This window comes from Ornithodoros turicata, chromosome 1, assembly GCF_037126465.1.
Source record: "Ornithodoros turicata isolate Travis chromosome 1, ASM3712646v1, whole genome shotgun sequence".
Lineage (NCBI taxonomy): Eukaryota > Metazoa > Arthropoda > Arachnida > Ixodida > Argasidae > Ornithodoros > Ornithodoros turicata.
In genome coordinates this window covers 215,745,046-215,757,527 of record NC_088201.1, presented here as the reverse complement: position 1 = coordinate 215,757,527, position 12,482 = coordinate 215,745,046, and the positions used below count along the sequence as shown (strand labels likewise).

Genomic DNA, 12,482 nt, shown 5'->3' with positions numbered 1-12,482 from the left:
TCCATCAAAGGTGGTTACATGCAGGAAAGCTTCAGTCCGTATTCTCTTTTACTCTATTAGCACTTATTCAAAATATTTTGAATGATCCTCGTATTCATGCAATCGCAAACGGGAGACACGAAGCAGCAGCACAACGTCACCTCACTGAAAACGTTGACTATCAATTATATCATGTTCTCAGAAGCAAGATGCATAAATGGTCGAGGAGTGTCTGCATCCCTTATCGTAAACCAGGGGCACCTAACCAGGTCTGTCTCTTACCTTTCGCTCATCATCGGTCCCCTAACACACTTCATGGCGTTCTGCGGCCGCCATACGCCGGTGTCGCCACGTCAACTGGAGGCGGCGGCGACAGGGGGGGGGGGGGGGATACGCCACCGAGCATCCGAAATAGGTCTGATCCTCCATAGACCACAATATGGGACGTAGCTCGGACCCCTTTTCAACAACCGTTGAAATTAGTTGCCGACAGCGTATCAGCCTATACAGTTTTCGCATCAGGTCCACTTTCGGAATTTCAGTATTGGGCTGCCCTCCACGGTAGCTCAGTCGCTAACGTGTTGGCTGGCTGAGCTCAAGATCCGGTTCAAACCCGGCCGAGTACGACAGGAATGTGGGGGAGGTAACATTCCCTCACGCAAAATGCGTCTCCGGAGATTTCAAAGGAACCCCGGGTGGTCGAAACTATCCGCAGTCCTCTCTGCGGCACGCCCAACATGTCGCAGTATTATAGGCCGGCAAACCCTACATGTAGCATATGGGCCCCATTGTTTGCTCCACAAGGCTGTTCTTATTACTTGCTGTGCCTTGTATACTTACCCCATATATACTTCTGATTTGCGCCTAGCAAAGCCTTGCTGAAAACGACAAATGTTTAGTTGCGATGGAACCATTTTGCTGAGCATTAACTGACTTTCGCACTGAGAGCACAACGATAGCAGCACACCAGCTGAACATATATAGTCAACCCTCGTTCATATGACACCCGTTTGTGCGACATCCTCACTTTGTGACCATTTTTCTGGGGCACGGTTTGCTCCCAATGGAGGACCTCTGTAGAGGCACCTCGTTATTATGACAGCTCGATAGTCCGACTGTGACCAACATTCCAGGGACAAACAGGGGAGAACACGTGTATACTTCTCTCGTTATTGTGACCGTCCTCCACTGGTTGAGTCCAAGGGTCGAAATCGTAATGATATGAACCGTAACCGAAAACCTGAAAAAAAAAAAACGTTATTTTCGGTCGAACAGAACTCGAACCGAACCGCGAACATTTTTTCCCTCCACTGAACCGTAAAAATATTATGCGGTAACCGGTTCGGAAGAAGGTAAAAACGCCTATACCTTCCCACTCGACTGCCGCCCACCAGTGCTTCCCGCATCGCTCGGAATCTTGCCGAATTCGTAGAGCGGATATAACAAATTGATAAACCAAGAAGTGGGCAGGAGGAAACGGCAGAGTCGGCCGTCGGCGATCGTGCACCTCTTGTGCTAAGGTTCAGGAAATGACTGAGCATTTTTGTTACTCGACATTTTTTTGCACTTTGCATTGTTGCCTCGGGTGCTTCCTTCCATTCAGCGCCTAACTTTAACCTACCGTTTAATATTGACAGTTACATCCACAAGCAGACCAGGGGAAAAAGGTTGGCGCGTGGTCCAGAGCATTGTACAGGACGTCGCGCTCTGGCACAACCAAGACGCCGAAAAAAGAGACACGATATCTCTTTGTTCTTTAGAAATTAGAGATAGCTTTTTGCACGGGAGTTCAATGGCATGCTGTACGCCATTTCCCAGCACTTTTCGGTACCGTAAAGGATGATCTTCTGTAAAATGCATGGTTGTTTATAAAACTCAAGAACGGAATAAGAACTGCATGGTTCTTTTTAGCTATGAAGCGTAGATTCAAGGGTGTAAGATGATCAAATCATCGCGAGAACCTCATGTTACCTCTCACATGTGGTACACTGATTAGCATAGCACACGTAAACCGGTTCGAGCCGTTATTTTGGTTGCGCTGAACCAGAACCGAACCGATAACGTTGAACCCCAACTTGAACTGAACCAAAAAAAATAACGGTTTCAAGCCCTGGCTGAGTCATCCGTCTGACCCAAAAGTTCAATGGATTCGGGAAAACGCACGCGCGCGGTGAATGCGCAAGTCACGACCCAAGTTCTGAGGTAACTCACTACCATCTGTAGTGCAAGCATGACGAGTTAAAAGACGGTCAGCCAGGGTCACTTGGCCAGTACTGTGACTCGTATCGGTATGGAAAGGACGTTCGGCATGTCGGGTGTAGAGCGTAAGCGTAGGGAGATCACAGCCGCTGATAGCCCCACAGGTACGTGAGCCGCTACCCGTTAATGTGAAGGACGGAGGTGAAGCGCTCAGAGTGGCTCTTCGGTTCTTCGAGCAACAGAAGGACACCCAGAATGTATTTGCCATTTCCCGTTCAACTGAGTCGGCGGAGAAGCTGTACAATTTTTTTCAGCAGATGCTTGAACGGATTTATTTCGTCAATAGCTTGTAAGTAAAGTGTAAGGTTGTAAATGCTCAATAAATTGTGTCGGTAAAATAAAGTAAGTGAAATACCGTGCCTGCAATGTCTGCGCCTTAATAAACTAGACTTCTTTTATGAAGGGCTTACGTGGATCATCATCCATGTTGCTCGTTAATATGACAACTCGCTTTATGACCAAAATCTGCGGGAACGGCCTTGGTCTTATTAACGAGGGTTGACTGCACACAGAAAGATAGCTTTGGTGAAAACCAAGGTAGTAGACACGTTGAACATTGGGCAACTTTTCATGCTAGAAACACATTCTCTTGCATTCGGCCTGAAACGTCTTGCAATGAATTTTCTTGCAAGGGGTCTGCGATCTAGGAGAGGCATCTTGCGTCGTGTGCTCTTCCATCGACACCCACCTCGTGAATACGTAGATCATGTCGGACTTGTTGGCCCCAGGGTATTCAAGAACTCTGCTATTAAGTGTCTTCCTGGTTTCTTGTCCGTCTATTGACGGAACCTGTTTACCATGAACTTCCAAGAGGTGGGTCCTGTCCTGTTCCTCATTCATCTGGAAATACAGACGGTTAACGAAGTCATGCATGTGTCCCTAGGTCATGAAATTCCCGGGCTTTCTATGACAGTAATTATCATCATCAGTGCCGCCAGTGTGGTCGCTCCGTGACTTAGACTCAAATTTTTGAATGCGACTGTCCTTCCAATGCTTTCGTTCCTTTCCTTAGGAACCCACAAAGGTACTCTCGTCAGAGGGTTGCCTTCTTTACCTAGTTATAGTGTTGAACTCACTGATCTCTATAGTATAGGCTGGATCGCGCATAGGGTGCTCCACAGGGTGGTCACCGGCCGCCATATCGGTGGGCCCAACGCATTCTGTCGTCTGCATTTAGTTCAAGCGGGGCCGCCCGTATTTTTTAAGATTTACTTTAAACTAAAGGGCATGCCATGCCAGTTTGTTGCAGCTTTGAGTACACTTCACACCGACAGAGGAAGAGGGATAATTTTTCACAGGTAAGCGCTTTATTTTTTTTTTGGGGGGGGGGGGAATCTGTTAATTCGTATCGCATGCATGTGACAACTCGGACTTGTTTGCATTGCAACTTCGCTGGTGCCATTGTGTACTAAGAAAGTATGTGTGGCTGCTCCTACACATCTCAAGACCATGTATTTTCTATAAACAATGCGCTTGTGCTTACAGGTTGCCCTCACAGTCGCTCAGCTGTGCCGAAGAACCGGATGCAGAACCTACGCCAATATGCCAATTTGTTCCACTGTACTTTTAATCTGTGAGGTACGGTGGAAGAAAATAAACTGCTGTGTTAACCTCGGATATGTAGTCGCTCCTACAGCGTGTGTGATAAGTCATGCATGTGCATGCTCTTCGTGCACAGCGCTTCGAATTTCTGTAATGAAATACACTGACAGCTGAACAACTGCAAAGCACTCGTGACAAGAACGTTATTTTAAGATGAGGAATGTGGAGTTTCATCGCCAGGGTCCATACTCCACCCGCTCCATCCCATTGCTGGTGGTGATGTGGTGAATAAAATCAGCTAATCAGCAATGAGGAACGTTTAAAGCGCAATAAATACTCCAAATCAAATCGCTTCCCATTGTTTCCTATGGGAGCAGCCGACTCCAGTGGGCCCTCCAACATGGCGGCCGGTTGCCGCACCTCTCTCCCACGAGCTCCTCTCCTATGCGCGATCCAGCCTTTATATATAGAGATCAGTGGTTGAACTCTGCTTCTGTTTTCCTGACGAAAGGAATCTTGAGTGCTTTCAGCAGTGCGTCTGATTTCGGGAGTACAGGGCATAACTTTACTGACCACGTCCTAAAGACAAGCTATCGTCCAATATTTTGAACCTAAAAATCTTTTAGAGTTGCGCTACGTGGGTTTCAGAACGGACGATTGCAAGAAATCCCAGTGCCGAATTAAGCACGCGTTGCGCCACGGGGGCTTGTTGATATGTGAAAGAGATAATTGCCGATTGTGTTTCGTGTTCTGTGGCTTTGAGACGTGTTAACATTGACGTAGTAAGGATACCCAAGCTATACCCACGCGGTGTATGCTGCCAAATGTAGCAACAGGAACACCAATACGTCACAACAGATAAGGTAGTGGTCCTGCTTCAGCGAATAAGGAGCTACCAGGCCGTGCTGTAAAACAACAAAAGCGATAGCGTGTCGAAGGCGAGACTTGAAACGAAATGTAGCCCATCAGCAACCTTTGTAAATGCGGCCCTTTAGTGTGTGCGAAAGGAAGACCACAAGGGAAGGATTGTCTGAAACTGGGTGGAAGGTTCTCTGTCGGAGCGAAAGAGGAGTCGGAAACGAAAGTAGTTTTTCAAAGTTCTGGCCTTATTTTTGCCCATTAATGAGTGCTGAATTCCAAACACGGAACACCGCGATATCAGCGTCCTTTGCAAACATGTTCCAATAATTTGTTGCTGCAATGAAATTGCCTTGCCCTCAACGTGGTTGCATGCCAGCACCTTGGCTCAGTATGTGCCCTCTGTATGAATAGGCCCACTGATGCTAATGCATGTCTGGAAGTCGAGTATAAGATCGTACCACATAGGTGTCGTAAACTTTCATCTTCAGTTTGATGTTCTTGTCTGCAAAGGCTGCATTTATCTGGAACATAAGAAGAGAGATAGGCAGTGTCCGTTAATTCGTAAATTATGCAGTGTTTTGTCATACCCATGGAATTTTGTCATACGCGTCGAACTTGTGATTCGTAGATTACATAGCGGTACAAATTACAGAAAATAATGCACTTCGTCCAAGAATAAGTTCCAACAACATCGTAGAGTGTTGCAAATGGCGAGTTCCATTCATAGCGACAATGAACTTTCCACGGCATTGGGTGGGGTTTAAGCAGTGTTGTACAGTTCGGGACAAATGTTCAGGGAACAGCACCGTGCCGCACGTCATACGTTGCAGTGACATCCAAACAGCACAAAAGAGTACATGAATAGATTCACACATAGATGAATAGATGAAGGGATACATGAATAGAATTGTCAGCCACCCGTTTTTGACCAGGAGGTGGTTGGTTCGACTCCTTCCGCCGGCTTTTCTGTCTGAGGTTTTCCGGAGACTTTCCAGACGAATGTTGGCCCAGTTCCCCCTGAAGTCGGCCCAGGACGCATATTAACTCCCCTGCCCCCAACTTCTTTATGCTGTCCCCTCTTCACCGGTCCCCATCTGTACGCCGCTCATAGCCACAGTTGCTTCGCGGCGCTAACACAGAATTAAAAGAAAAGTCACCCGTTTGATATTCGACCTCTTCCTGGTATAACGCAGAAGACCTCTGCGATGAAGACATGCGCCAGTGCCGTGCATGTGAACTTTCGGTATTTTGCATGTAAACTCAACGGGCGTACTAGAAGGACATATACCGTAATGGCTCTGTTAAAGGGTCTCTGACAAGAACCTGGAAATCGTTTTGTTTGTAAGGATAACGAACCTACATGGTGCCTCCAATTTACAATTGAAACGTTTCGTCTGTGCTAGAGCCGCGAAGTGTTCTAAGCAAGGAGCCCAAAAGCGGAGTCGCTTGCAACCCTAAACTGGTGCGATCAACGCAAAAGTTTAGCTATTATGCATCGCTTTTCCCCAGTGTATGACGTAAAGCGCCCGCGACGTTTATTGGCGGAAAGTCCACACTGGAAGTTCGGGTAGTTTGCGCAATTTCCGTATTGCTAGGTGCTTTTTTCAACATGGACGTCGAAGGAGAAACCACCACGGAGTCAACAAGGCGACTTTTCAGATACCCTTCAGCAACTGAGAGGAAGTGCTGCTATGTGAAGCAGAGTTCGAAGCCTTACTCTTGAAATGTTGTGCGACGAATCAACTTCAGGATCGAGAGGAAGTTCCATACGCATCGGACAACGTAGACAACAAACAACAGACGGGTGATGAGCTTTCAGCATTCACCATGATGACTCGGTATTCATCATATCACATGAACAGATTGTGCAATATTCCTGTTTGACGGCGCCGTCTTCTTAAGGTGCCGGTGTCTCATGCATAAGAATGGCGAAAGAGGTCGAGTGCTTATGCTGCAAGGAGCCGTCGTCAAAGTAGCATACTTAGAACTTCGAGGGCAGCACGACCTATGACCGCTCTTATTCACAAGTAAGAAGCGTGTGTCTTGCACACTAATACTGGTGGGTTTCCATACAAAACAGTTATTCTGAACTTTTCGTCATTGTTCGTTATTTATTCAGAAAGAGTAGAGCTGAAATAATACTCGCCGTCCTACTAGCGTTAGCTTTGTTCAAAGCTTGTGTCGTCTCATACAGGAAATACAGATACACTGCATACCAACAGTTTGTGAGATGGGTGTGGCACAAACTTGAAAACAACAAAAGAATGGTTATACCAGCCTCTGTAGTGAATAGGATAGACCAAGCCTTTCCCACAGAAACTGCTAGAGGTTTTAAATACCAAAGCTACAACAGGTTTTCCCATCGTATTTAATCCTTATACCGCGGGTTTTAATCCTTATACCGTGGAATTTAATCCTGATGCCGCGACTTTTAGTCATTGTTTCGTTGGATTGAATCCTTATGCCGCCACTTTTAATCCTTATACCGTGGTATTTAATCATTCTTCTGTTAAATTTAACCCTCGTGCTACCAAGTGGTTACCAGAATGGTTATACAAGCCTGTTCAGTGCATAGGATACGCCGAGCCTTTCCCACAGTAACTACTACGGGCTATACATATCAAATATACTAGGTAGAGGTACGTCTTGCCATAATTTCCCTCATTTCGTTCATATTTACCAAATTAGTGCATTACTTAGTATAGGAGAAGCTTGTGTTTATAAGCAACTTAGTCCAGTACAGTTAATGTTCATTCATATCCATACACGAATATTCAGACTATAACATCATTTGAAAAGTCTTTCAGACAGTTTATGACCCAGATCTAAATCGTATACCCTGCATGTACAATTTCATAAAGCTGGTGCTATTAAACGTACTTGTAATTTTAGTTGTCCAGTATGTGATGACAAAAGCTGATTGCCACATTAACGGTAGGCATATTCGTAATTCATATTCTAGTATGACAAAAAACATGAGCACATTTTTTAAAACTTTTGTGAGCCACTTTGTCAATGTCCCTTTTGCATGCATTTGCATTCTAAGAGATGGGGCTCTTGAATGTGAATGCAGAGAGAGTCACTGGAAGTCACTGAAAAGGTTAGCCAGCTGTAGGACTCGAACCCACATCTTCTGGATTACGGGTCCAAGGATCTACCAATTGAGCTAAGCTAACGCTCCTCTCCAGCGACTTTCAGGGTGCGTCATCTGAAGGGACAAACCAGCCATTCACTCTCACTCGACATCATTACACTCTTACATTTTTGCTCACTCACACAAACATTTCTACGACGGGATGGACGCAAGCGGCAAATGTTGAACATGGGAGAACTGATGTTCAGAGGCTGGAACAACATAGAAGGGACAAATACTAGGACATGTCTCGTTCGGGTGACGTTCCTGCATTTTTTATTGTATGAGTGAGAGCTTCCTAAAATCAGTTAAGGGAAGGGAGGGGAGCATAGCGTCAGCCTGGGAGAGAAGAAGGTAGGGATGCCGGATGTGCATGCGTTATGCACAACCCCAAGAAGATTAGTCAGAAGTATGATGTGTCAGTGGTGTAGGCTAATATAGGCTTCATAGACTGTGTCGGGTTTTTAACTCCTAGCCTAATGGCCCGTGTCGCGGGAAGAAGCATGCAGGGGATTTTGTTGAGCGCAGAACAGGAGTAATGTATAAGATACCACTGTCGTGTGGATGATGGTATATTAGCCCGCTGGGAAGGTGGGTGAATGATAGATTAATACCCTAGTTACACTAGCTTTCTCAAGCACGGTTGAGTCGACTGCAGTCGAATGGCTCAACCACGGTTGAGTGAACCGAGCAACGAAATCAGTTACACGGGCTTCTGTGAGCTCAGTTGAGAGTAGCGCTAGCGGCGTCGCCTGATGAGCTAATAGAGAAACCCCAAAACACTAACAATTTTAAATATTAAATATTAAATATTAAATAAGATAACGCTTTGGACGCTTTCCAGAGGTGTATAATGCCCCAAGAATGTGTGTTACTGTGTATTGGAAGGATTTCGTACGCAACTCGACATTTTTACTACTGTTTCGCATTTCCAAATTTACATTTCAGCCGAATCGCGAAATATGTTCACAACAATAATTCGCACGAACGCTTCTGCTATACTTCTGCTATTTCGTGCGTCGCCGTGCATTTTTCTTATCCGCGTTATTTAGTCTTTTATTTTGTTGTACATGTCATTGTCCTCGTTGAGTTCTACATATTTCGTGTAAATATTTCTTGTGCTGCCGTGTCTGTACTGTGCGTGATCGTTCTGTTGGACAAGCGATGTGTTCGAGCGAACCGAAGAACGACGTGGTGCGAGAGAGGGTCGGGAATGTTTTTCTGTACCTCGTCTACTTCCAGTCTCGACTGAGGAAAACAGAGTGTGAGCTGAATGCTGTGCGCGCGCGGTAGATAAGCGACGAAAGCGGAAAGCAGCACGGCAACAGGTGGAAATTCTGACAGCAACAGCCCTGTGATTGTGCACAAGGGAGAAGCAACTGCGCAGCTATCGACGGCCAGCGTCTTGGTCGGAAACCACACGGCCCAACCTCGCTGACGAGTTCTTTAAACCGAAACGGGACTATCGCGTCACCTGTGCAACGTTCAGCTACATGGTAGGCGTTTGCCAAAGCATAGCTAGGCGAGACACGGACATGAGGCAGGCTGTGCCTTTGCAAAAGAGTGGCAGGTGCCCTTTATCGCCTATTAGCAGCTGCAGAACAGCGTGTCAGCAGGCATTTTGTGAATCATGTGTACTGGGAATTTTTACTTAGTGATTGGACAAACTACAATCCCAGTTTGTGAAGCTCACAACACAAGCAGAGCCACCTACGTCGGTTTGACGGAGTAACAGGACTCTCTCAAGATTCTGGACGGATGCCACATTGAGATGTGCTCTCAAAGAACCAAGGCTCAGACTATTACAACTACAAGGGCTGGTACATAGAGACAAGGCAAGGGTTCATCGTGGGTCTAGTCATCCTATGTGACCAAGCGTTTCCTTTGCAGCCGTATATGATGAAGCTATACTCTGACGCCAGTTTAATGCTTGACTGTCAGATGCAAGGCACGTGGTTGAAAAGGCCTTTGGGAGAGTGAAAGCACAACTCTGCATCCTTCTAAAGGGGATTGAATGCGACATCAATAACTGTGACATGATAATCATGATAATTAGAGGTTGCATTCTACATAACATGTGCAGAGGCATGAATGACAGTGCAGGACTGAATACAGGACTACCGCCATCATGTCAGGGAAATGCCACAACATTCGACAGCAGTTTCCACTGAAGGTGGGGCATGCGTGCAGGATGCCATCGCATTGCACATTTATGGAGCAACGCCTTCATGAAGTCGACATCTAGCGCGTCACCCCCACACCAAAAAGGGCCTCGAAAACGCCAACACAGTTGTCTCCACCAAAGGACATCTCAGCATTAAACAAACCCTGCTTAAACACTAAGCATTTGCTTGTGAAGTAAATTATTAAAATCCCCATAAACCAATTAGATTGATTAGCATAGCAAAACGGTGCAGTATTGAAACGTTTTGCCGTAGCAAATAATAATGATTTTAAATGAGAGGTGCTGAAAGCGCCCATCATGCTTCAATAACATCGACGATTCCCCTCCCTCGTCAGGAAAAGCCACCCTAGCTCTACGAGTTGGGAGATTGTGTACATGTACTTGTTAGAGTTGCAGCCAAGGGCAACTGTGTGTCCTGTTGTATGAGGTTCGGTCATGTCCGTTGCACTTAGCTGCAACTTTAGCAAGCAAAAGCTGTATATCATAAGAAACAAATGTCCACATTATCAAATACAAAAAAAAAATGAAGAAAGCAACACCAATGACATTTTACAGTCTATGTTTATTTGAACTCTTATTTCGTTTACTGGACACATCCATCAGGTGGACCCTGTTTGTTTGTTTTGCATGTTTTTTTTCTTTGCCTCTTCGTCATCTTGAGGTTGGTTTTTCTACTGTTTTCTATTCACGAGTTCTGCAGTAGCTGACCCGAACACCTCCATATTTTTTAAAATCTCAATCAATCAAACAACGCTTTACAACACTATGACAGCATATTTATTGCGGGCAAGTACATTGGATAATTTTACTGTCATGTTTCCTTATATGTAGGTTTTATAACTACCGTAATATGCCTATATTTTTTCACGCAATGACCCTTTGTCAGCTTAAGTGACAAAAGCCGAGAATCACTGACATAATACATTACACATATACATTTAATGAGGCTTTGCAAGGACAATGCACTGTTATAAAGCTAAAAAACAAACTACGTATGCAAGATTTCTCTGTTATGGAAAAAAGAAAATTATTGTGGTGGCGATGATTGAAAATAAGTCTGCATCGAATGAAACATTTCTTTGAAGGAGGAAACATTTCCTTGAGTTTGAGGAACACACAATATGAACTGAAGGAAATGTTAGCTCTTTCCACAGTACACCATCTCGCTTGCACCATTTTAATTTGCTTATCGAAGCATTTCTTGTTACATTGTATTAACTCCTTCCTGCAGCCTCAGTACTTGTCTTTGAAACCTTCGTTCCTTTTTTCAGCTTTTGTAGCTCTCATTTCCACAGCCTCTAAGACCTGCATCATCACAGTCTGGTTTTTGGGCTACTTTCTCTGTGAGGTCTGTGCAGGTTCCGAACTTGTCTCTTGTTGCTCAGTTGTTTGTTCTTCAGGCTGGGATGCTGCAACAATGGTTTCCATCTGGCTGTTCGTGTACAATTGGAACCTTGAAGATACACAAGAATGTGTGAAGCATGCAGTGAGACGACATATTACTGAGGAAGATGCCTCAATGTTTCCTCTGCAGTTTTTTTTATTTGTTTTGTCACTCCTTCGAAGTTTATCGGGACTACTTCCAACATAGCATGCTTATAGTGCATCACATACACATACACAGGGGATAAATAGCATGCATAACAAATGACAATTCAATACACACAAGCTACTGTTATAGTCTTTTCTTGTTGCACATAAATCTCCTGACTATGGATCCCCACCCACTAGTTGCCTTGCTATGCTTAATAGTAATATGCATATGATTACATGCAGCATTGCCAGCACTGGCACTGATTTCCAGCCTAGTAAATTCTATCCATATTTATCATTTTAGTGACTTCAGAATTGTTGCTCTTTTATTTTTACCACTTAATGCCTTTACAAACTATTATATGTTTTAAGCACATGCTTGGTTCACAAGAGTTCAGAACAAGCAGTGATATACTAACTGTTAGACGAGTGTATGCAGTGCGACCTGATTCCAAACAACGTCGCGGCTCATGAGCTGCAACAGTTTAATGCGTGCGGTTCTGGAAGAACAAGCTCGCGACAAAAAGTAAAGACAAAAACGAAAACCCAAAATACCAACACACCACAGGTGGCAGTACATTACAACATAAATACTGACACTCCCCCTTAATGCACTGGCACCATGTTCATATGTCTCTTGATTCCAAGACGTACACTATGTTCGGCAGTCTTTCCGCCAGTGAGGGCCTTCGTAAGAAGGTCTGCGAGGTTCTTTGACAACTCGATGTATCGGAGGTGCAATTTTCCCTCGTCAACCTTTTCCCTCAGTAAGAAATACCTTAGATCGATGTGCTTAGTTCTTTCTGATGTGACTTGATTGGCGGCGAGAGATATTGCTCCCTGGTTGTCAACCAGCATGACCTGTGGCTCCTTCGCAAACTCTTTCGCCCCGATTTCATCGGTGAAATGGTGAAGCCACAATATCTCTTTCGCAGCATGACACATTGCGAGGTATTCGGCTTCTACTGTCGACAGCGCAGTTGTCCGCTG

At 45.0% G+C, this 12,482-nt stretch overlaps 1 protein-coding gene across 1 annotated transcript in view; it reads right to left on the bottom strand.

Moving 5' to 3' along the window:
• Window positions 1-743: 743 nt before the first annotated feature.
• LOC135376491 (ELMO domain-containing protein C-like) overlaps window positions 744-12,482 on the bottom strand; it is a 37,403-nt gene continuing 25,664 nt past the window's right edge. The window contains exons 5-7 of the mRNA XM_064609003.1: window positions 5,100-5,162; window positions 2,927-3,078; window positions 744-857 (exon numbers count right to left, since the gene is read on the bottom strand). Of these exons, the coding sequence (XP_064465073.1) occupies window positions 794-857; window positions 2,927-3,078; window positions 5,100-5,162 (279 nt within the window). The 3' untranslated portion in view covers window positions 744-793. The remainder of the gene's footprint in view (window positions 858-2,926; window positions 3,079-5,099; window positions 5,163-12,482) is intronic.